Consider the following 14416-nt stretch of genomic DNA (forward strand, 5'->3'; position numbering starts at 1 on the left):
TTTCATTTTTAGTAAGTTTCCAATTTTGGTAGTTTCTATTTTTCATTTTTAGAAAGTTTCCCATTTTCAGTTTAGGAAAGTTGCCATTTTTCATTTTAGGAAAGTTTCTATTTTTATTAATAGTTTCTATTTTCAGGCCCTCGGAGCTAAAAAGTGGAAATGAACTCACGAATGGAAAGAGGAGCTTGCGAACGTTAAGGGGAGCAAAAATGAGACATAAAGGGCCACACAATTGAGCAGAAATGAAGAAATGAGCTTTCCTGTTCCAACCAGGAAACCCTGCGAAATGGAGGAGAGCTTACCAAGCAAGTTTCCAACGAAACCATGAAAAGGAAATCGAAAAAATGAAGTGTCATGACGTTGGAAGGTGACAAGGCTTGAAGTTGACGCAACAAGGCCCAAGAACTTTATGGATTGACTTGGATTTTCGGCAAAATGGATCAAGACCCATGAAGGCCCATGGAATTAGGGTTTGTGACGCAAGGAATAAACCCTAGAGAGAGTTTGCCGTGGAGTATCAAGAGAGAAACAAGGAGCAACGTGAAGGTCAAGCAAAGTGACGCCAAAGAGATTTCTTAGGGAGATTTTAAAGGAAAGAGAATATGTGTTGAACACGAAAAGCTCTCAAAGGAGTCTAGATTCATCCCTAGAATTCCTAAAGGAAGTTTGGCCGAAATAAAAGAGAGAAAAATCAGAATATTTGCAAGGGAATTTCGGCAAGATTATTTAGGGAATTAACATTGGAATTTTGTGATTGGTTGGACCACTTCATAGGGCTTATGTGGCAAGCTAGCATTGGAGGAAACTATGTGGAGTTATCAAGTAAATGCCGTGAGAATTCCTAGAGAAGTGCACGGCTTGGAGACCAAGTTTGCCGTCCCCTATATATACTCTCTCATTCTCAACGTCAAGGGTCCTCTCCTTTACGTGATACACTTTAGAAAATCAGAAAAAAAGTTCTAGTTGCCGTGAGCATCTTCATCCCTCTCTCCATCCTCTAGTCATCTCCACAAGTTCAAGCAAGGCCAAGGGAGAAGAAGAAGCCGTGAGTATCCATCATCCATCACCATCCTTGAAGATTGCTTTCGAGATTCAAGAGACCACAACTTCATCATCATCCACGGTGTAATCCGATTCTCCTTTGTAAACCTTGTTTTGAATTCGTTGGTTATGAACTAGTTGACATATATGTTTGAACAAATTATTAATTCTGAAATTTTATGATTGATTGAGAAGTTTTCGATTCTTGTATTGTGATTCTTAGTTGCTTTTGTGTGATTGTTCGATTGAATTTGCTTAATTGATAACTCTTGTATGTTAATTCTAAATTGTTCGAAACTTTTAGGGTTTATGTATGAGTGGTGCTAGAATTTAAGAACATAAATCAACTTTTTGGTTTTGTGTAACTTAAATCGAAAAGTAGTAAAGGTTTTGTGCAAAAATCGAATTCAATTGAAAAGGATTGCAATTAGGTGGACTTTTTCATACTAAGTTGCACACTTGAGTTGATAGCCTTTCTATGTGTTTCATGCGTTGAACATGTTATGATTGTCTAGCTTTCTAGAGCTTGAATGCATGTTTGATAGGATTAGTCTTTGTGCTTTCACTTAGATTAATTAGCATTGAAAAGTAAAATATGGGAATTGTTTGCTTTCTAACGTTTCACATGATCAACTCCTCTTGCATGACTTTGATGAACAATATTAGAGTTTAAATTGATTTTAATCATAGGTTCGGTTTTGATCTTTGTTCTCTCATTCCATTCGTGTTTTTATGTTTTTGTGTTATATTTGTTTTCTTAACTTAGTTAATTTTTTGAAAACCAAAATCAAAAATCCCCCCTTTTTTGTAAATAATGTTTATACTTGTGAATATCTTTGTAAATATTATACTTTGTTTTAATTTTAATTGTTTAATTGTTTGACAATGACAGGTGTACCCTCAATCCCCGGAATAGAACGATCCCTATTTGCTTATACTACTAATGATATTTTCAGGGTTAAATTATGCGCTTGCTTTGAGCGTATCAGTGCTAAGTTTGTGTGGTTCTGTTTTAGAACAGTTCGATCCGTTTCGGTATTTGTGAAGTGTCTATTGGCCCTAATAGACCCATATTGGGGGACAATAGATGGTTTACAGAGCTGCTTTTTTTCTTTTTTGATACGCTTAGTTTGTAATGAAGCTCAGAAATAGTTGTTTATAGTAACTTTTTTCTGTTCTGTGAAGTTATTTTGGTGTTCCAGACTCCTCTATTGGGAGGCAATATGTGTCTATTGGGGCCCAATAGTGGTTTGATTTTGTTTTGTTTTTTGTTTTTTATACAGGAATATGGATGGTTCTTTGGCTGTTAAGTGCACTCATACTGGACAAAGTTTTATGTCTTGTATTAATCAATATATGAGCTATGCTCATTTGTTTGAATACATTTGTGAACGGTTCAGTTTTTCTGCAACTAATGGTATTGAGCTTCATTATTCTCTTCCTGGATGTTCTATTTTTTTTCTTCGCAATGATGACGATTTCCAGATGCTGTTTAGCGGTGCCAAGATTTACAAGTTGGATTGTGTTGACATTACGGTGTTGATATATCGTACAAGGTTGCTTGGAAAGCAAAGCAGAAGGCTAGAGAAATGATTTATGGTTCTGAGACTGATTCGTTTAACAAGTTAACATGGTATAGGGATGCTGTATTTGAGACTAACTCGGGATCTTCGTTTGTTTTGGAAGTTGATCCATCAAGCAATCGGTTTCAGAGGCTTTTCCTAGCTTATGCAGGCTGTGTTAAAGGCTTTGAATTCTGTCTTCCCGTCTTGTTTGTCGATGGGACTTTTGGGAAGAGTGTCTACAAGGGGCAGATACTTTGTGCAACTGGAAAGAATGGAAATCATGGTACTTTTCTCATTTCTAAGATCTTTTATTTGTATGTTTGTTGAAAATGTGGAGCGGCACGCTCCCGTTGGCGGTGCAGCGGCACGCTGCAATCATGTATTGGCCCCCAATAGACATATATTGCCCCCCAATACACGTTTATTTTCTTATGATTTCTTTCCCCTTTCTATTTTTTTTATGTTTATTATTGTTTTTTGATTCTTTTTTTTGTTGAAAATGTGGAGCGGTACGCTCCCGTTGGCGGTGCAGCGGCACGCTGCTATCAAGTATTGCCTCCCAATAGACATGTATTGGCCCCCAATAGACTTACTTTTTTTTTCTGTTTGCAGGTTTCTTTCCTCTTGCAATGTGTGTCTGTGATTCTGAGACTGATGCTAATTGGTCCTTTTTCTTCCAACACTTGAAGAGCTTGCTGGAACCTCAAGGTAGATTAATTACGTTTATTAGTGATCGTGGTGTTGGACTGTTGAGTGCTTTCGACAAGATATTTCCTGGTAATCCTCATATTTTCTTTTACAAGCACTTGGTGCATAACCTTATGACTAAATACAACGGTAAAGGGTCTTCTGTTTTGAAAGATGATGTTAAAAAGAAGTTTTTTGAGTTGGCATATTCGTGCACTGAAAAGGAATATCGTTTTCATTTAAGAGAGTTGAGAGAAGTTAGTGGTGCTGATATTATAGATTCATTTCTTGCTGATTTGCCTCTTCAAAATTGGTGCCGCGCATTTTTCCTTGGATGCCGTTATGGAATTATGGCTAATAGTGTAGCTGAATCTTTTAATGCTTGGTTTGCTGTTGAGCGTGACATGCCAGTATACACTATGCTTGATCAGACTCGGATTAGGGTCATGCAGATGATGGGTGAGAGGAGAGACGAGGCTCAACTTTGGACCTCGTGACTTACTCCTGTTATGGAGGGTCGTTTGAAAGAAGGTATGCAGAAAGCTTGCCGTTTCAATGTTCATTACTCCCATACAAATATTTATGAAGTGAGATCAAAGTATTCTTATGTTGTGGACCTTGGAACTCTTTCTTGTTCGTGTAAAAAATGGGAGATTAACTACTTTCCTTGCTGCCATGGTCTTGCTGCAATTCAAGCTGCCTCATTGGATGTTTATGCTTTTATAGATAAGCATTTTCATGTTGATTATTGCCAGAAGTGCTATGATTTTCCAATTTATCCAATTTCCAACGTTGATATGGCTTCTTCGAAATCTGCTAGCAGTGGCTTCATACTTCCTCCAAATGCAAAGAGGCCTCCTGGGAGGCCTAGGCTCAAGAGGTTCAAGTCTAGAGGAGAGTGTGAAAAGAAGCTCATTCGTTGCAGCCGATGTGGCAAAATGGGACAGCATAACAAGAAGACCTGCACTGAACCTATTTGAATGTAAATTTGTCAATTGATTTAGCATTCTGACTGGTTGTATTGGGGGGCAGTAATAGGCTACTGGGGGGCAATAAATGATTTTATCCAGGGTCAGTTTAACATTTTTTGCTGTCAAAGATTATTGACATTGATTGGTCCTTCAATTTTATTGCTAACTGATAAATTGATTAAGTTTTTCAAGAACTTGTATTGAGATTTTTTCTGCTTGTTCTATCCATTTTTATTTCATTTTAACTTTTTCTTATTTCATTTTAGCATGTCTGTTTCTGAGTTGCAAGTTTTTCCAATGGGTTGTGAAAGCTAACTGACCCTACAAACGTCTATTGGGGGGCAATAGACATCTATTGGCCCCCAATAGAACCTGAGTTTTGGAGGCTTGAAGTTCAACAAGTGTGGAATTTTTACACTTGCATATTTGCAATGTAGTTTGATGTCCTACTATTTTATTTCTGGCCCTCTATACAAGTTTTATTGGGGGCCAATAGATGTCTATTGCCCCCCAATAGAACCTGATTTCTGAGGACTAAATGCACAGGTATGTAATATGGGCCTGTATTTTAAATATTGACCTGTGTGATATGCTAAACAGTAGAAACTGGAAACAAATTCTTTCAACTTAACAGAAAATATATTGAAAAGCTTTCAAATCATCCCAAAGTAGTATTAATATTCCAAATCAAAATAAGTTCAACTGGAACTAAGTGCATAAAATCTACATTTTCTAGCTTTGTGCGTTTCCTACAGTAAGTGCAGCTTCTTGATGGTATCTTTCAACACTCCAACCACATTCCTCCATTGCAAACCTCTCAAGAATTGTTTTCCTCATGTCATCGGCTTTCTTCTTGTTCGGTGCCACTCCGTGAACTATGCTTTCCATGAAATAGAGCATAAAAGGCCCACAGTCCCCCCTGTAAATCATGAATTAAACTTAGTGATCCACAACAAAGTACTTATTGCCCCCCAATAGACTGAAAACTTGGCACAAATGTAATAATTAAATTGTCATTTTTCACATCATAAACAAATATTAAAGCATTTTGAAGCACTTACGATGAGGTTTTCTGCTGAGGGCAGTTGAAGTCTTCTACAAGCTCGTAGTCCTGTTCGCCGATATGATTATCCAAGATCCACCTTCTGACCTCTTTCTCTCTTTCGGTCATTTCTTCAACCTCAGTGATAAATTCTCCTTGAGCGTCCTCACCTTTACACTTTTCTCTTGTGTTGTCTTGATCCTGGCTGTCAGTGTCAAATTTTCTGGCTGTCATGTTCACATCACGGATGAACCTCCTTATGTGCTTTACCTGTTTGATACAGATATATGAAGCATCAATAGACATTCTAAATTTGACCATTTTGAAAAATAAACACATTGTTTTGATATTATTACTTACCACCCAGTTTGCGTTGGTGTAGTGGTGGTTATCTTTTGTCCATTCCTTCTTTGGAGGCAGCATAGAGTTCATGTGAACAAAGCGTTTTTTCTCATTGTCGATGATAAGCAGTGTGTAGTGCTGGCTGTAGCAATGGTGGATCAGGATAAGCACCTTGGGGTAGCTGAAGTTACTCCACAGTTGTTCAATTAGAAATAACTCTATTTCAATCTCATGGCCTTTGAAGTCGTCTTTCAAAAGGCTCTTTCCTTCTTTCTTGAAGTCTGCCAGTTTCTTTTCATGTTGAATAGCGTAGTACTGTACAGGAAATAGACACATATTAAATCATTCAATTGTTATAGACACGCTGCTATTTTTGTTTCATTACTTACCGCTGCTTCAATGTCCAGCAATCCAATATGAGTCTTCTTTTCTTTCAGTTCATTCTGTAATATTTCAGTGTAAGCCTTGATCACCTGCAATCGTTTAATTTGTTAGTATTATATATGTGAAGTTCAGCACCTATATTGCCCCCCAATAGTCACATATTGGGGACCAATATATGCCTATTGGGGGGCAATAGGTGACTATTGGGGACAAAAAAAAAAAACAAAAATTTAAAACTTACACTAATATCCACATCTTCCTCTTGGATGATAATCTTCATGTCTCTCCTTGTTACCCCTATTATGCCATCTCTACTTGTCCAGTAGGTATATTTGCACAAACAAAAAAATTTGTAGTTATTACATGTCTATAACCCATTAATATTCAAATTTTAATAGTTATGCTATGCACTTACAAATTGTCATCGACCATCTCAAAGAATTGTTGGTAGTGTCTTGCGAGTTCAGGCTTTAAGGTTTTCCAAGTGTACTTCTCGCAATTCACATCTTTAATTTGAATTGGCTGCTGCACTTGTTTCCCTTTCTGCAGGTTTGTTGCCAGCTTCTGTTCGGCTTTCTTTCTCTGCTTTGGCTGTTCTTGTGGAGCAGTCTTTCTTTTCTTTCCGTAAGTCTTCAAGATCTCTGGAGTGTCATACTCAAAATCCTCATCCTTGTCCTTAGTTGATGCCTTTCTCTTGTTTTGTTTCACGTTCCTCTCAATAGAATGCATGGCAACCTTTTCCTTCTCTTTCATGTCTTCTGTCTTTGTGGCAGTTTCTTTCTTCTCTGGTTCTGCCATTTCTGCCGAATTAGCTGCTTCGAGAATTGTCGAGACAATTATATCTATTTTTTGTGCTTCTACAGCATTTAGTATCTCCTCCTCATTTAGTATTTCCTCTTCTGATTTCTTGAAAGATAGAGGAACTGCGTTAACTGGATCACCTCCCCTTGGTTCTTCGTTGACTGGTGTTTGAGGTTGATATTCAGCTTGGCTTCTATCATATTCATACCCCGTTCCATCTTCTTGCTCCATTGACGCCAGCACCATCTGAAGTTGATTAGCTCTCTGATCACTACTTTCCTCATCAGGTTTCTTCCCATTTGCCTTTGCCAACAATTTGTTCAGAGCTCTAATGTGGTTTTTGTGCGCTCTGTTTTCTTGCATAACTTCAGTCACTTTCTTCTCCATAGACAAAATCTTGTCATCAGCAACCATAATATTTTCCCAAAGCACCTTAATATGGTTTGCCAAGTTTTCATTTGCTTGTAAGATAGTCTTCATTTTCTCTTCCATTTTCTTTTTGTCACCTTCGTCTTCAATCACTGTATTCATCTCCTTTAGGAGAACTCTCATGTTCCCAGTAACCCTAATGTTCTCTTCTTTCTCTTCCTGACTCGCTTGTGGAACCTGGAACCAATAAAACAAAACAAAAAAGTCAAAATTTTTTTTACCAATATTGGGGGCAATAGACGTCTATTGGGAGGCAGTAGACACTTTACAAAACCTGTATTGGGGTCCAATAGATATCTATTGCCCCCCAATAGAGACATTATAAACCTAGTATTTGTGTGCCAAGACAGGTCTACTGCCCCGCAATAGACAATTTGTAAAGTTCCAATGTACCTGCTAACTTACCCAGTTGGTGAAAGTTGGTGTTTCCTGCTCCTCTTCCATACCCAATAACTTGACGAAGTTATGTTCCAACCACGACCCTTCTCTTATTAACTCCTCCGGCCAGTCTGGATTCTGGTGGAGCTTCTGCAGGTTGAACAGCTCCTTTATTGACCACCTCACAAATCACGGTTTTTCATTCTCCATTCCTTGAATCCAGTTTCTGATCTTTGTCTTCTCCAAGAACCAGTATTGTAAAATAAACCATTTTTGTTAGTAAATGAACAACAGACACCCAATTATACTGTATTGGGGGGCAATAGACATCTATTGCCCCCCAATACTCAAGAAAATGATGTATTGTACTTACATATATGAGAAGGAGGCAGCCAGAAAGAGTTGACGGATGATCTTTTCGATACTTCTGAAGCCCATCCATCAGAAAATCTAGTACCATCTTTGCCCAATTGAAGCTGTTTATGTTGTCTAGGTCTTCACAAGCGTTGATGAGGTCCCATGTTAAGGTTGTAGATGTCCTGCTGAAGAGGAATGCGTTGAAGAGGTACATGATAATCAGTGCCGCAATTATCTTAGGATTAGCCTTCTTCTTCTTGTTGAGCTCCTTGCCAAGTGCCTTTTCCAGATCAGGTTTGATTACTGTTTCTTTCCTCATATTGACGTCAAATATAGAAGATGCTTTCCGTTCCTCCTTGAGCACCTTCTTGCTTAGATCCCATTAAATACCAGTTGTTGGCAGGTCAAACAATTCATTTATGTCTTCCAATGTTATTTCCATTTCTGTCTCCCCAAACACAAACTTGGCTTTTTTAACATCAAAGTACTTCAATATAATCTCCAAGTCGGCCTCATGTTTGTGTAGCTGAGTTTCAGTGAGCTTCTTCTCGAAAAATGGCCGGATCATCCCCCAAAATACAGTAGTACTCAAAATATCCCAAGCCTCTTTTGGGATTTTGTCTCTGTATGTGTCAATCAATCTCCAGAAATTAAGCACTTAGAGTGCATTTCTATTGCCTGCACTCGATCTTTGCATTTTCTTTTGTATCTTCTTTCTTCTTCCTTCCCCCTTTCTTTGGCTTTTTCTCTTTTGTCTTTGACTTTTCCATTTTAATCTTCTTTTTCGTTGTCTGTTCATCCATGTCATAGTCAGACTGTTGTCTTTTCTTACTCCTTTGACTTCTTGTCTGGACATAGAACCTTTGTGTCGTTTCTCTGTCATCATCATCATCATCATCATCTTCTTCTTCTTCTTCTTCTTGTTGTTGTTGTTGTTCTTCTTCTTCTTCTCCTTCTCCTCCTCCTTCTTCTTCTTCTACTACTTCTTCATCTGTTTCTTCTTCTACTTCTTCTTCTGTTTCCGCCTGTTCTTCTGTTTCTTCATCTTCAGTAGAAGTTTCTTCTTCTCTTCTAGATTTCTTCTTATTCTTTAATGCTATCAGCCTTTGCTGAAGTGTTTTCCGTTTTGTTTCTTCCTTATCTTCTTCAGAGCTGGAACTGACTTGTGGTCGCTTGGTTCTTGCCATTCTGTTCATAAACAAAAAAATAAAAAATCATTAATAATGATTAACACCTCAACTATTGAACTTCAGTAAACATCTATTGCCCCCCAATAGGCATGTATTGGCCCCCAGTAGATGATTCTGTTATGGGCAATAATCATGTATTGGTCCCCAATAGACATCTACTGCACAGAACAGAAGCTTCTATTGTCCGAATAAACATGTCTATTGGGACAATATACATGTATTGGCCCCCAATATACATGTATTGGGGGGCAATAGACATGTATTGGCCCCCAATAGACATCTACTTCCCCACAACAGAAGCTTTTGTTGTGGGCCAATACATGCCTATTGGGGGGCAATACATGCCTATTGGGGGCCAAATACATGCCTATTGGGGGCATATACATGTCAATTGTGACAATAGACATGTCCATTATTCAATATACATGTATTGGCCCCCAATAGACATGTATTTGGCCCCAATACATATCTACTTCACCACAACATGAATTTGTAACAGATTTGAAACCGAAACCCTAGATTTTTCAGATTTTGAAACATGAAAAATCCTATTCTTGTCATTTACCCACTCGATTAACCAAACCTAGGCTACGAACAAGTTCAATCTCACATAAAGGAAAAGAATATGAAACGGAAAAGAGATTTTCACTCACTTTCTATCAATACAGACGCCGGAGAATGTTGAAGCGCCGCCGGAGTTGGTCTAGATTGCAGAGTTGGTGGAGGAACTGAGAATCGAGAGCGAGATTCGGAAACCCAGAATCGAGAGCGAGAGCAAGATGAAGAGACGAAATTTTTTTGAAACTAAAAATGGAAACGGAACCGCCTTAATGAGTTAGGTGGGTTAGTGGGTAAAATGGTCTTTTTCATGCATGTTTGGGTTAGTGGGAACAGTTTTCTTTTGCTGGTGTAAGTGGGCTAAAATTGCCCAAAATTGGGGCTGATGGTCACGGACCCTATCTTATAAAGCCTCCTAGACCCCTAGGCTGGAGAAAACTAAAGTTTTTTCATTTTTGTGGACTTAGCTTATTTACTATTTTTTTTTCTTCAATAGTTCATAGGCCCGCTTTTAATAAGTGAGCACTGGTTGTCTAATAAGTGGTGTTAACATGCCACGTCCTAGACTTGCCCATAAAGTTTGACAAGGAAAGATATGTATCCAAACGGCTTGAGTTGAATGAGAATTGATTGGTTGATTAAAAAAAAAAATTAATTCACAAATAATGTTAAACATATAATTTGATTGATTAATTAATTAATAATAAGATTAATCATACAATATTAATTTAAAAAATTATTTTTTTAACAAATTAAATTCTATATCAAACATAGAAATCGTTATCATAAAAAAAAAAAAAATTGGATGACAATTGATAAGATTATCGATCAATTTTCATTTAGTGTGAGCAGCTAAAGGGAAAGAACGATTATTTATAGAAAAATTAAATTTAACAGAAGAAAAAAAAATTATCATTGCTATTTAATTATACCCGTTGGATTGAAGATCCAACAGCTGAAATTAAATGACGGTTATATAATGGTTGCCATTGCCCATTGGTGCCAACCAAATATGTGGAGCCCACGAAAATTGGATGGGCAAGAATCAGTCACCCATTTGCCTAGGGTAAATCAGTCAGGCAATAAATTGCCATTGCATCACCAAAACTCCATCTCTCCAACTGGTTTGGCAATGAGTACAATGGTGCATGTGCTCTTATATATGCAGTGGCGTGTCGATCGTTCTGGATGTAGTATATAATGTTCTAGATATATGTTTTACTACATAATAGGCTCAAATGAGCATTCTAAGGGGAAATTTCAAGGAAGAAAGGATTTAGAGTGGTTGCTTAACAGAAAAGTATTCAACTTTTTTAGTGGTATTAATTTATATGTAATTGCCAAGGTTAACCTTCTTTTGCCGTAGTCTTGGTCATTGACCATATTAGAACGTAGTCAAGACACTAGCATGTTTTCTATTTGTGAACCCATCATAAACTTCGGTTATAATAAACAATTTTCAAAGAAAATAAAGGCTATATCTTTAATGTTGTGTTGTGCTCAAGGATTAAAATATCGAGTTTTAACATTTCTATCAGAACTTTGAAAAAAAAAATAGTGGGGATATTCTGGAAAATATATAATTTTTTTAGAGTTAATTTATTGGATTTACATATAAATATATATAAATATCAATCATCTACATCTAGAAAGTGACTTTAGGTGGTTGAAAAGTCGCTCACTGGTCTACAAAAGTACAATAATCGGACCAAGACATATGACCTAATAATACAAATTGTAGTGATCGATGAACATGATAATTACAGATCTCGTTGGAGCTGCCCGACTGTTTCCTCTATAAGGGGATAATGACGATGAATCCAACTAGATGACTGATTATGTACTTCTCTATATTGATTATATCCATAAGCATCATAGCCATATTGATTGTTGCCTTCATGAGATTCATTTGAGGTCGCACTACGCTCTGTGCCTAAACTGATAGAGTCAAAACTTAAGGCAACTAAAGAAACATCAGATGAGGTACTTTGATTAACTTGGTGTGAAATATCTGTGCTATTTACAATATATCCCTCGATATCTCTCTTTTTGGAGGAACTAATATATCATAGGGGGAAAATTTCTTATCTTCCACCGTTTTTCTGAAATTTCTTTGATATCGTCAAATATCCTCGATATATAAGATATTTAGGATATGTTCCAATAAAATGAAGAAATATCTGTAAAATCTTATGGAAAAAAAAAACTCAATTATTCATAGAGAAACATACATTACGGAATATGGAGGATTACATGGGGGTATAAAATTTTAACAACAGTTTCTATTTAGTTGATGGCCTAATAAAGAGGCAAATTAACCTGTTTGAGAAAAATACCTCGGAGTGAAACATCTGAAGGCAAATTTGGATGAAACGAAATCCTCTCAAGGCGAATCTGGATGAGGAGAAATTCTCTCAAGGCGAATCTAGATGAGAAGTAATTTCCTAAATGCAAATCTGTGTGAGGAGAGATATCTTCGAAACGAATATGGGTGAGGAGAAATCTCCTCAAAGCTAATTTGGGTGAGGAATATTCTCTTCGAGGGAAATCCGAGTGAGAAGTGGAATTCAGGTGTGGAGAAATTCCCTCGAAATGAATCTGGGTGAGGAGAATTCATGATGGAGCAATTTCAGCAAAAGAAAAACTTGATGGAGCCATGTTGGAATTGGCCTCAACAGACTATTGGTTATGATTTGCACAAGAGTGTAAAAAAATAAAGTACAATCATATGAATCATCTAAAGAAGTTGTTAAAAACCTAGGAGATAATTCAGATAGTGATGATGCCTGTGGTGGTACAACAACTCCGGATAGTTCTGATGATGATGAAGATGGTGGAAGCAGAACAGGTGGTGGAGGTGAAAGATATGGATATGGACAACTTCTATGGGTGGAGGATTGAACCAAATTACCTATGAAGATAATTTTGATCATGTCACCCAAGATGAAGACCACGGAGCTAGAAAGCTAGTCATGGTGCTCAAGAGAAGATTGTTTATGGGAGGGAAATAACAGAGGCAACTGATGATCAAAGCAAGGATTATCCTTCAGCCCCGACTCTGAAGACTACGGTGATCCAATGCACATAACAAATTCCTTAGACGTGATCCAAAGGTTTTGCCGCCATTTCCATTTTTATTTGGGGCCATTTTCATTTTCTGTGATAGAATTGAATTTGATGACCTGCTTCCACTAAAAGAGTTTAATTGTGTGTGAAGTCAGGTGCAAAAAGCTATTGCATTTGCCAAGAAGGCTCACCATGGCCAACTACGCAAAACCGGAGACCCTTATTTAGTCCATTGTATCCATACAGGAAGAATCTTGGCCACGTTGGTTCCTTCAAGTGGCGAACGACTACTACGGTGACGTCGTTGAGTTTGAGGAACAAAATGACGCTTTTGCTGATAACCACCCCCGGTGAAGCCTCGAGGTCGACTCCGACGACTTTGAAGACTACCTTGATTCGGTAACGCCTCACTGGTTCTCTTCAATTTTCTTGAACAGAATTTACTTGATTTTGAGAAATTGAGCTGAGCTTAGTGATGTTTGGGAGTTACATTGCAAGGTGAAGACTGATACTTCGGCTTTGGAAGCTAGAAATGGAAAAGACATATAGGGAATATTATAGGAGAGACTTAATTTCACCAGAGATAAGTACCATGGGGCACGATTGAAGCAGTATAAGAACTATGAGAGCCTCGGTCGGCCTCGTCAAGACCATGACTTCATTCCTTTTGATCTTATGCGTGCCTCAATTTTCAGCCGGATCGATTTCTTTTGTTTGTGTAGTAACTCTTGTGAATGTTACAGGAGCGCTTGCAAGTGGAGAAGGGGTAGAGGTTCTATGACTTCCACTACAACACAAAGCTTGTCAAGTCCACAATTGTGCATTTTCAAGTAGAGATCATGATCTTGTTTCTCGTAACTGTTTGAAATGATTTTGAACAAAATTACCTTTTGATTTTGTTTCTATTTCATTTTTCAGAATTTCATTCATATGTAGTGGTGCACAATGCATACCTTCATATTCATACTCAATTTCCATGTCCAAGTCCTTGCATTCAATTTGTTAGGCAAATCTTGTGCTGTTCCATATGTAGTGCACACCTTAAATTTTCATTATATAAGTCCTTGCATGTAGTTCATATGAAGGGTGTTTTATATGTTATATAACTGGTATAGATGGGGCATGTTCTCTGCAAAAACTTTGGAGTTTAGATTTCTTTTGATTTTCTTGCCTTGCTGCTAGATACAAATACAGTCATAATCTTTATATATATATATATATATATAGCTGCTCCATGCTTTAGTTCTATGTATATCAATAGTTTGGTAGTTTTGCAGGTACCATAAAAAAAAAAAAAAAAGATTAATTCCAGTTTACCCCCCTGAGGTTTAGGGGTGGCATCATTTCACCCCCCAAACTCTCAATTTTACTTTTTTACCCCCTGAACTTTCCAATTTCAATCAGTCGTGTCTAATTTCTCCTATTCCGTCCAAATTGGACGTTAACTCTGACTTTTGAGGGGTAAAATGGTCATTTCAAGACAAAAAAAAAAAACTAAAAATAAAAATAAAAAAATTCTTTTTTTTTTTTTTGCTATTTTTTCGTTTTTTTTTTTTTTAAAAAAAAAAAAAATTTATTTTGTCTTCAACCTATACACCACAAGTT

The 14416-nt window shown here is 37.3% G+C and overlaps 2 protein-coding genes across 2 annotated transcripts; both read left to right on the plus strand.

Moving 5' to 3' along the window:
• The first annotated feature begins 2630 nt into the window (after positions 1-2630).
• LOC133742859 (uncharacterized) lies at positions 2631-3790 on the plus strand. The gene is made up of 2 exons (XM_062170540.1): positions 2631-2889; positions 3219-3790. Exons 1-2 carry the CDS (start codon positions 2631-2633, stop codon positions 3788-3790), a joined length of 831 nt encoding a protein of 276 aa, XP_062026524.1.
• A 12-nt stretch (positions 3791-3802) lies between these two features.
• LOC133744172 (uncharacterized) lies at positions 3803-4273 on the plus strand. The gene has a single exon (XM_062172318.1). It carries the CDS (start codon positions 3803-3805, stop codon positions 4271-4273), a length of 471 nt encoding a protein of 156 aa, XP_062028302.1.
• Positions 4274-14416: the final 10143 nt, after the last annotated feature.

The sequence above is a fragment of the Rosa rugosa genome, chromosome 4, assembly GCF_958449725.1.
Source record: "Rosa rugosa chromosome 4, drRosRugo1.1, whole genome shotgun sequence".
NCBI lineage: Eukaryota > Viridiplantae > Streptophyta > Magnoliopsida > Rosales > Rosaceae > Rosa > Rosa rugosa.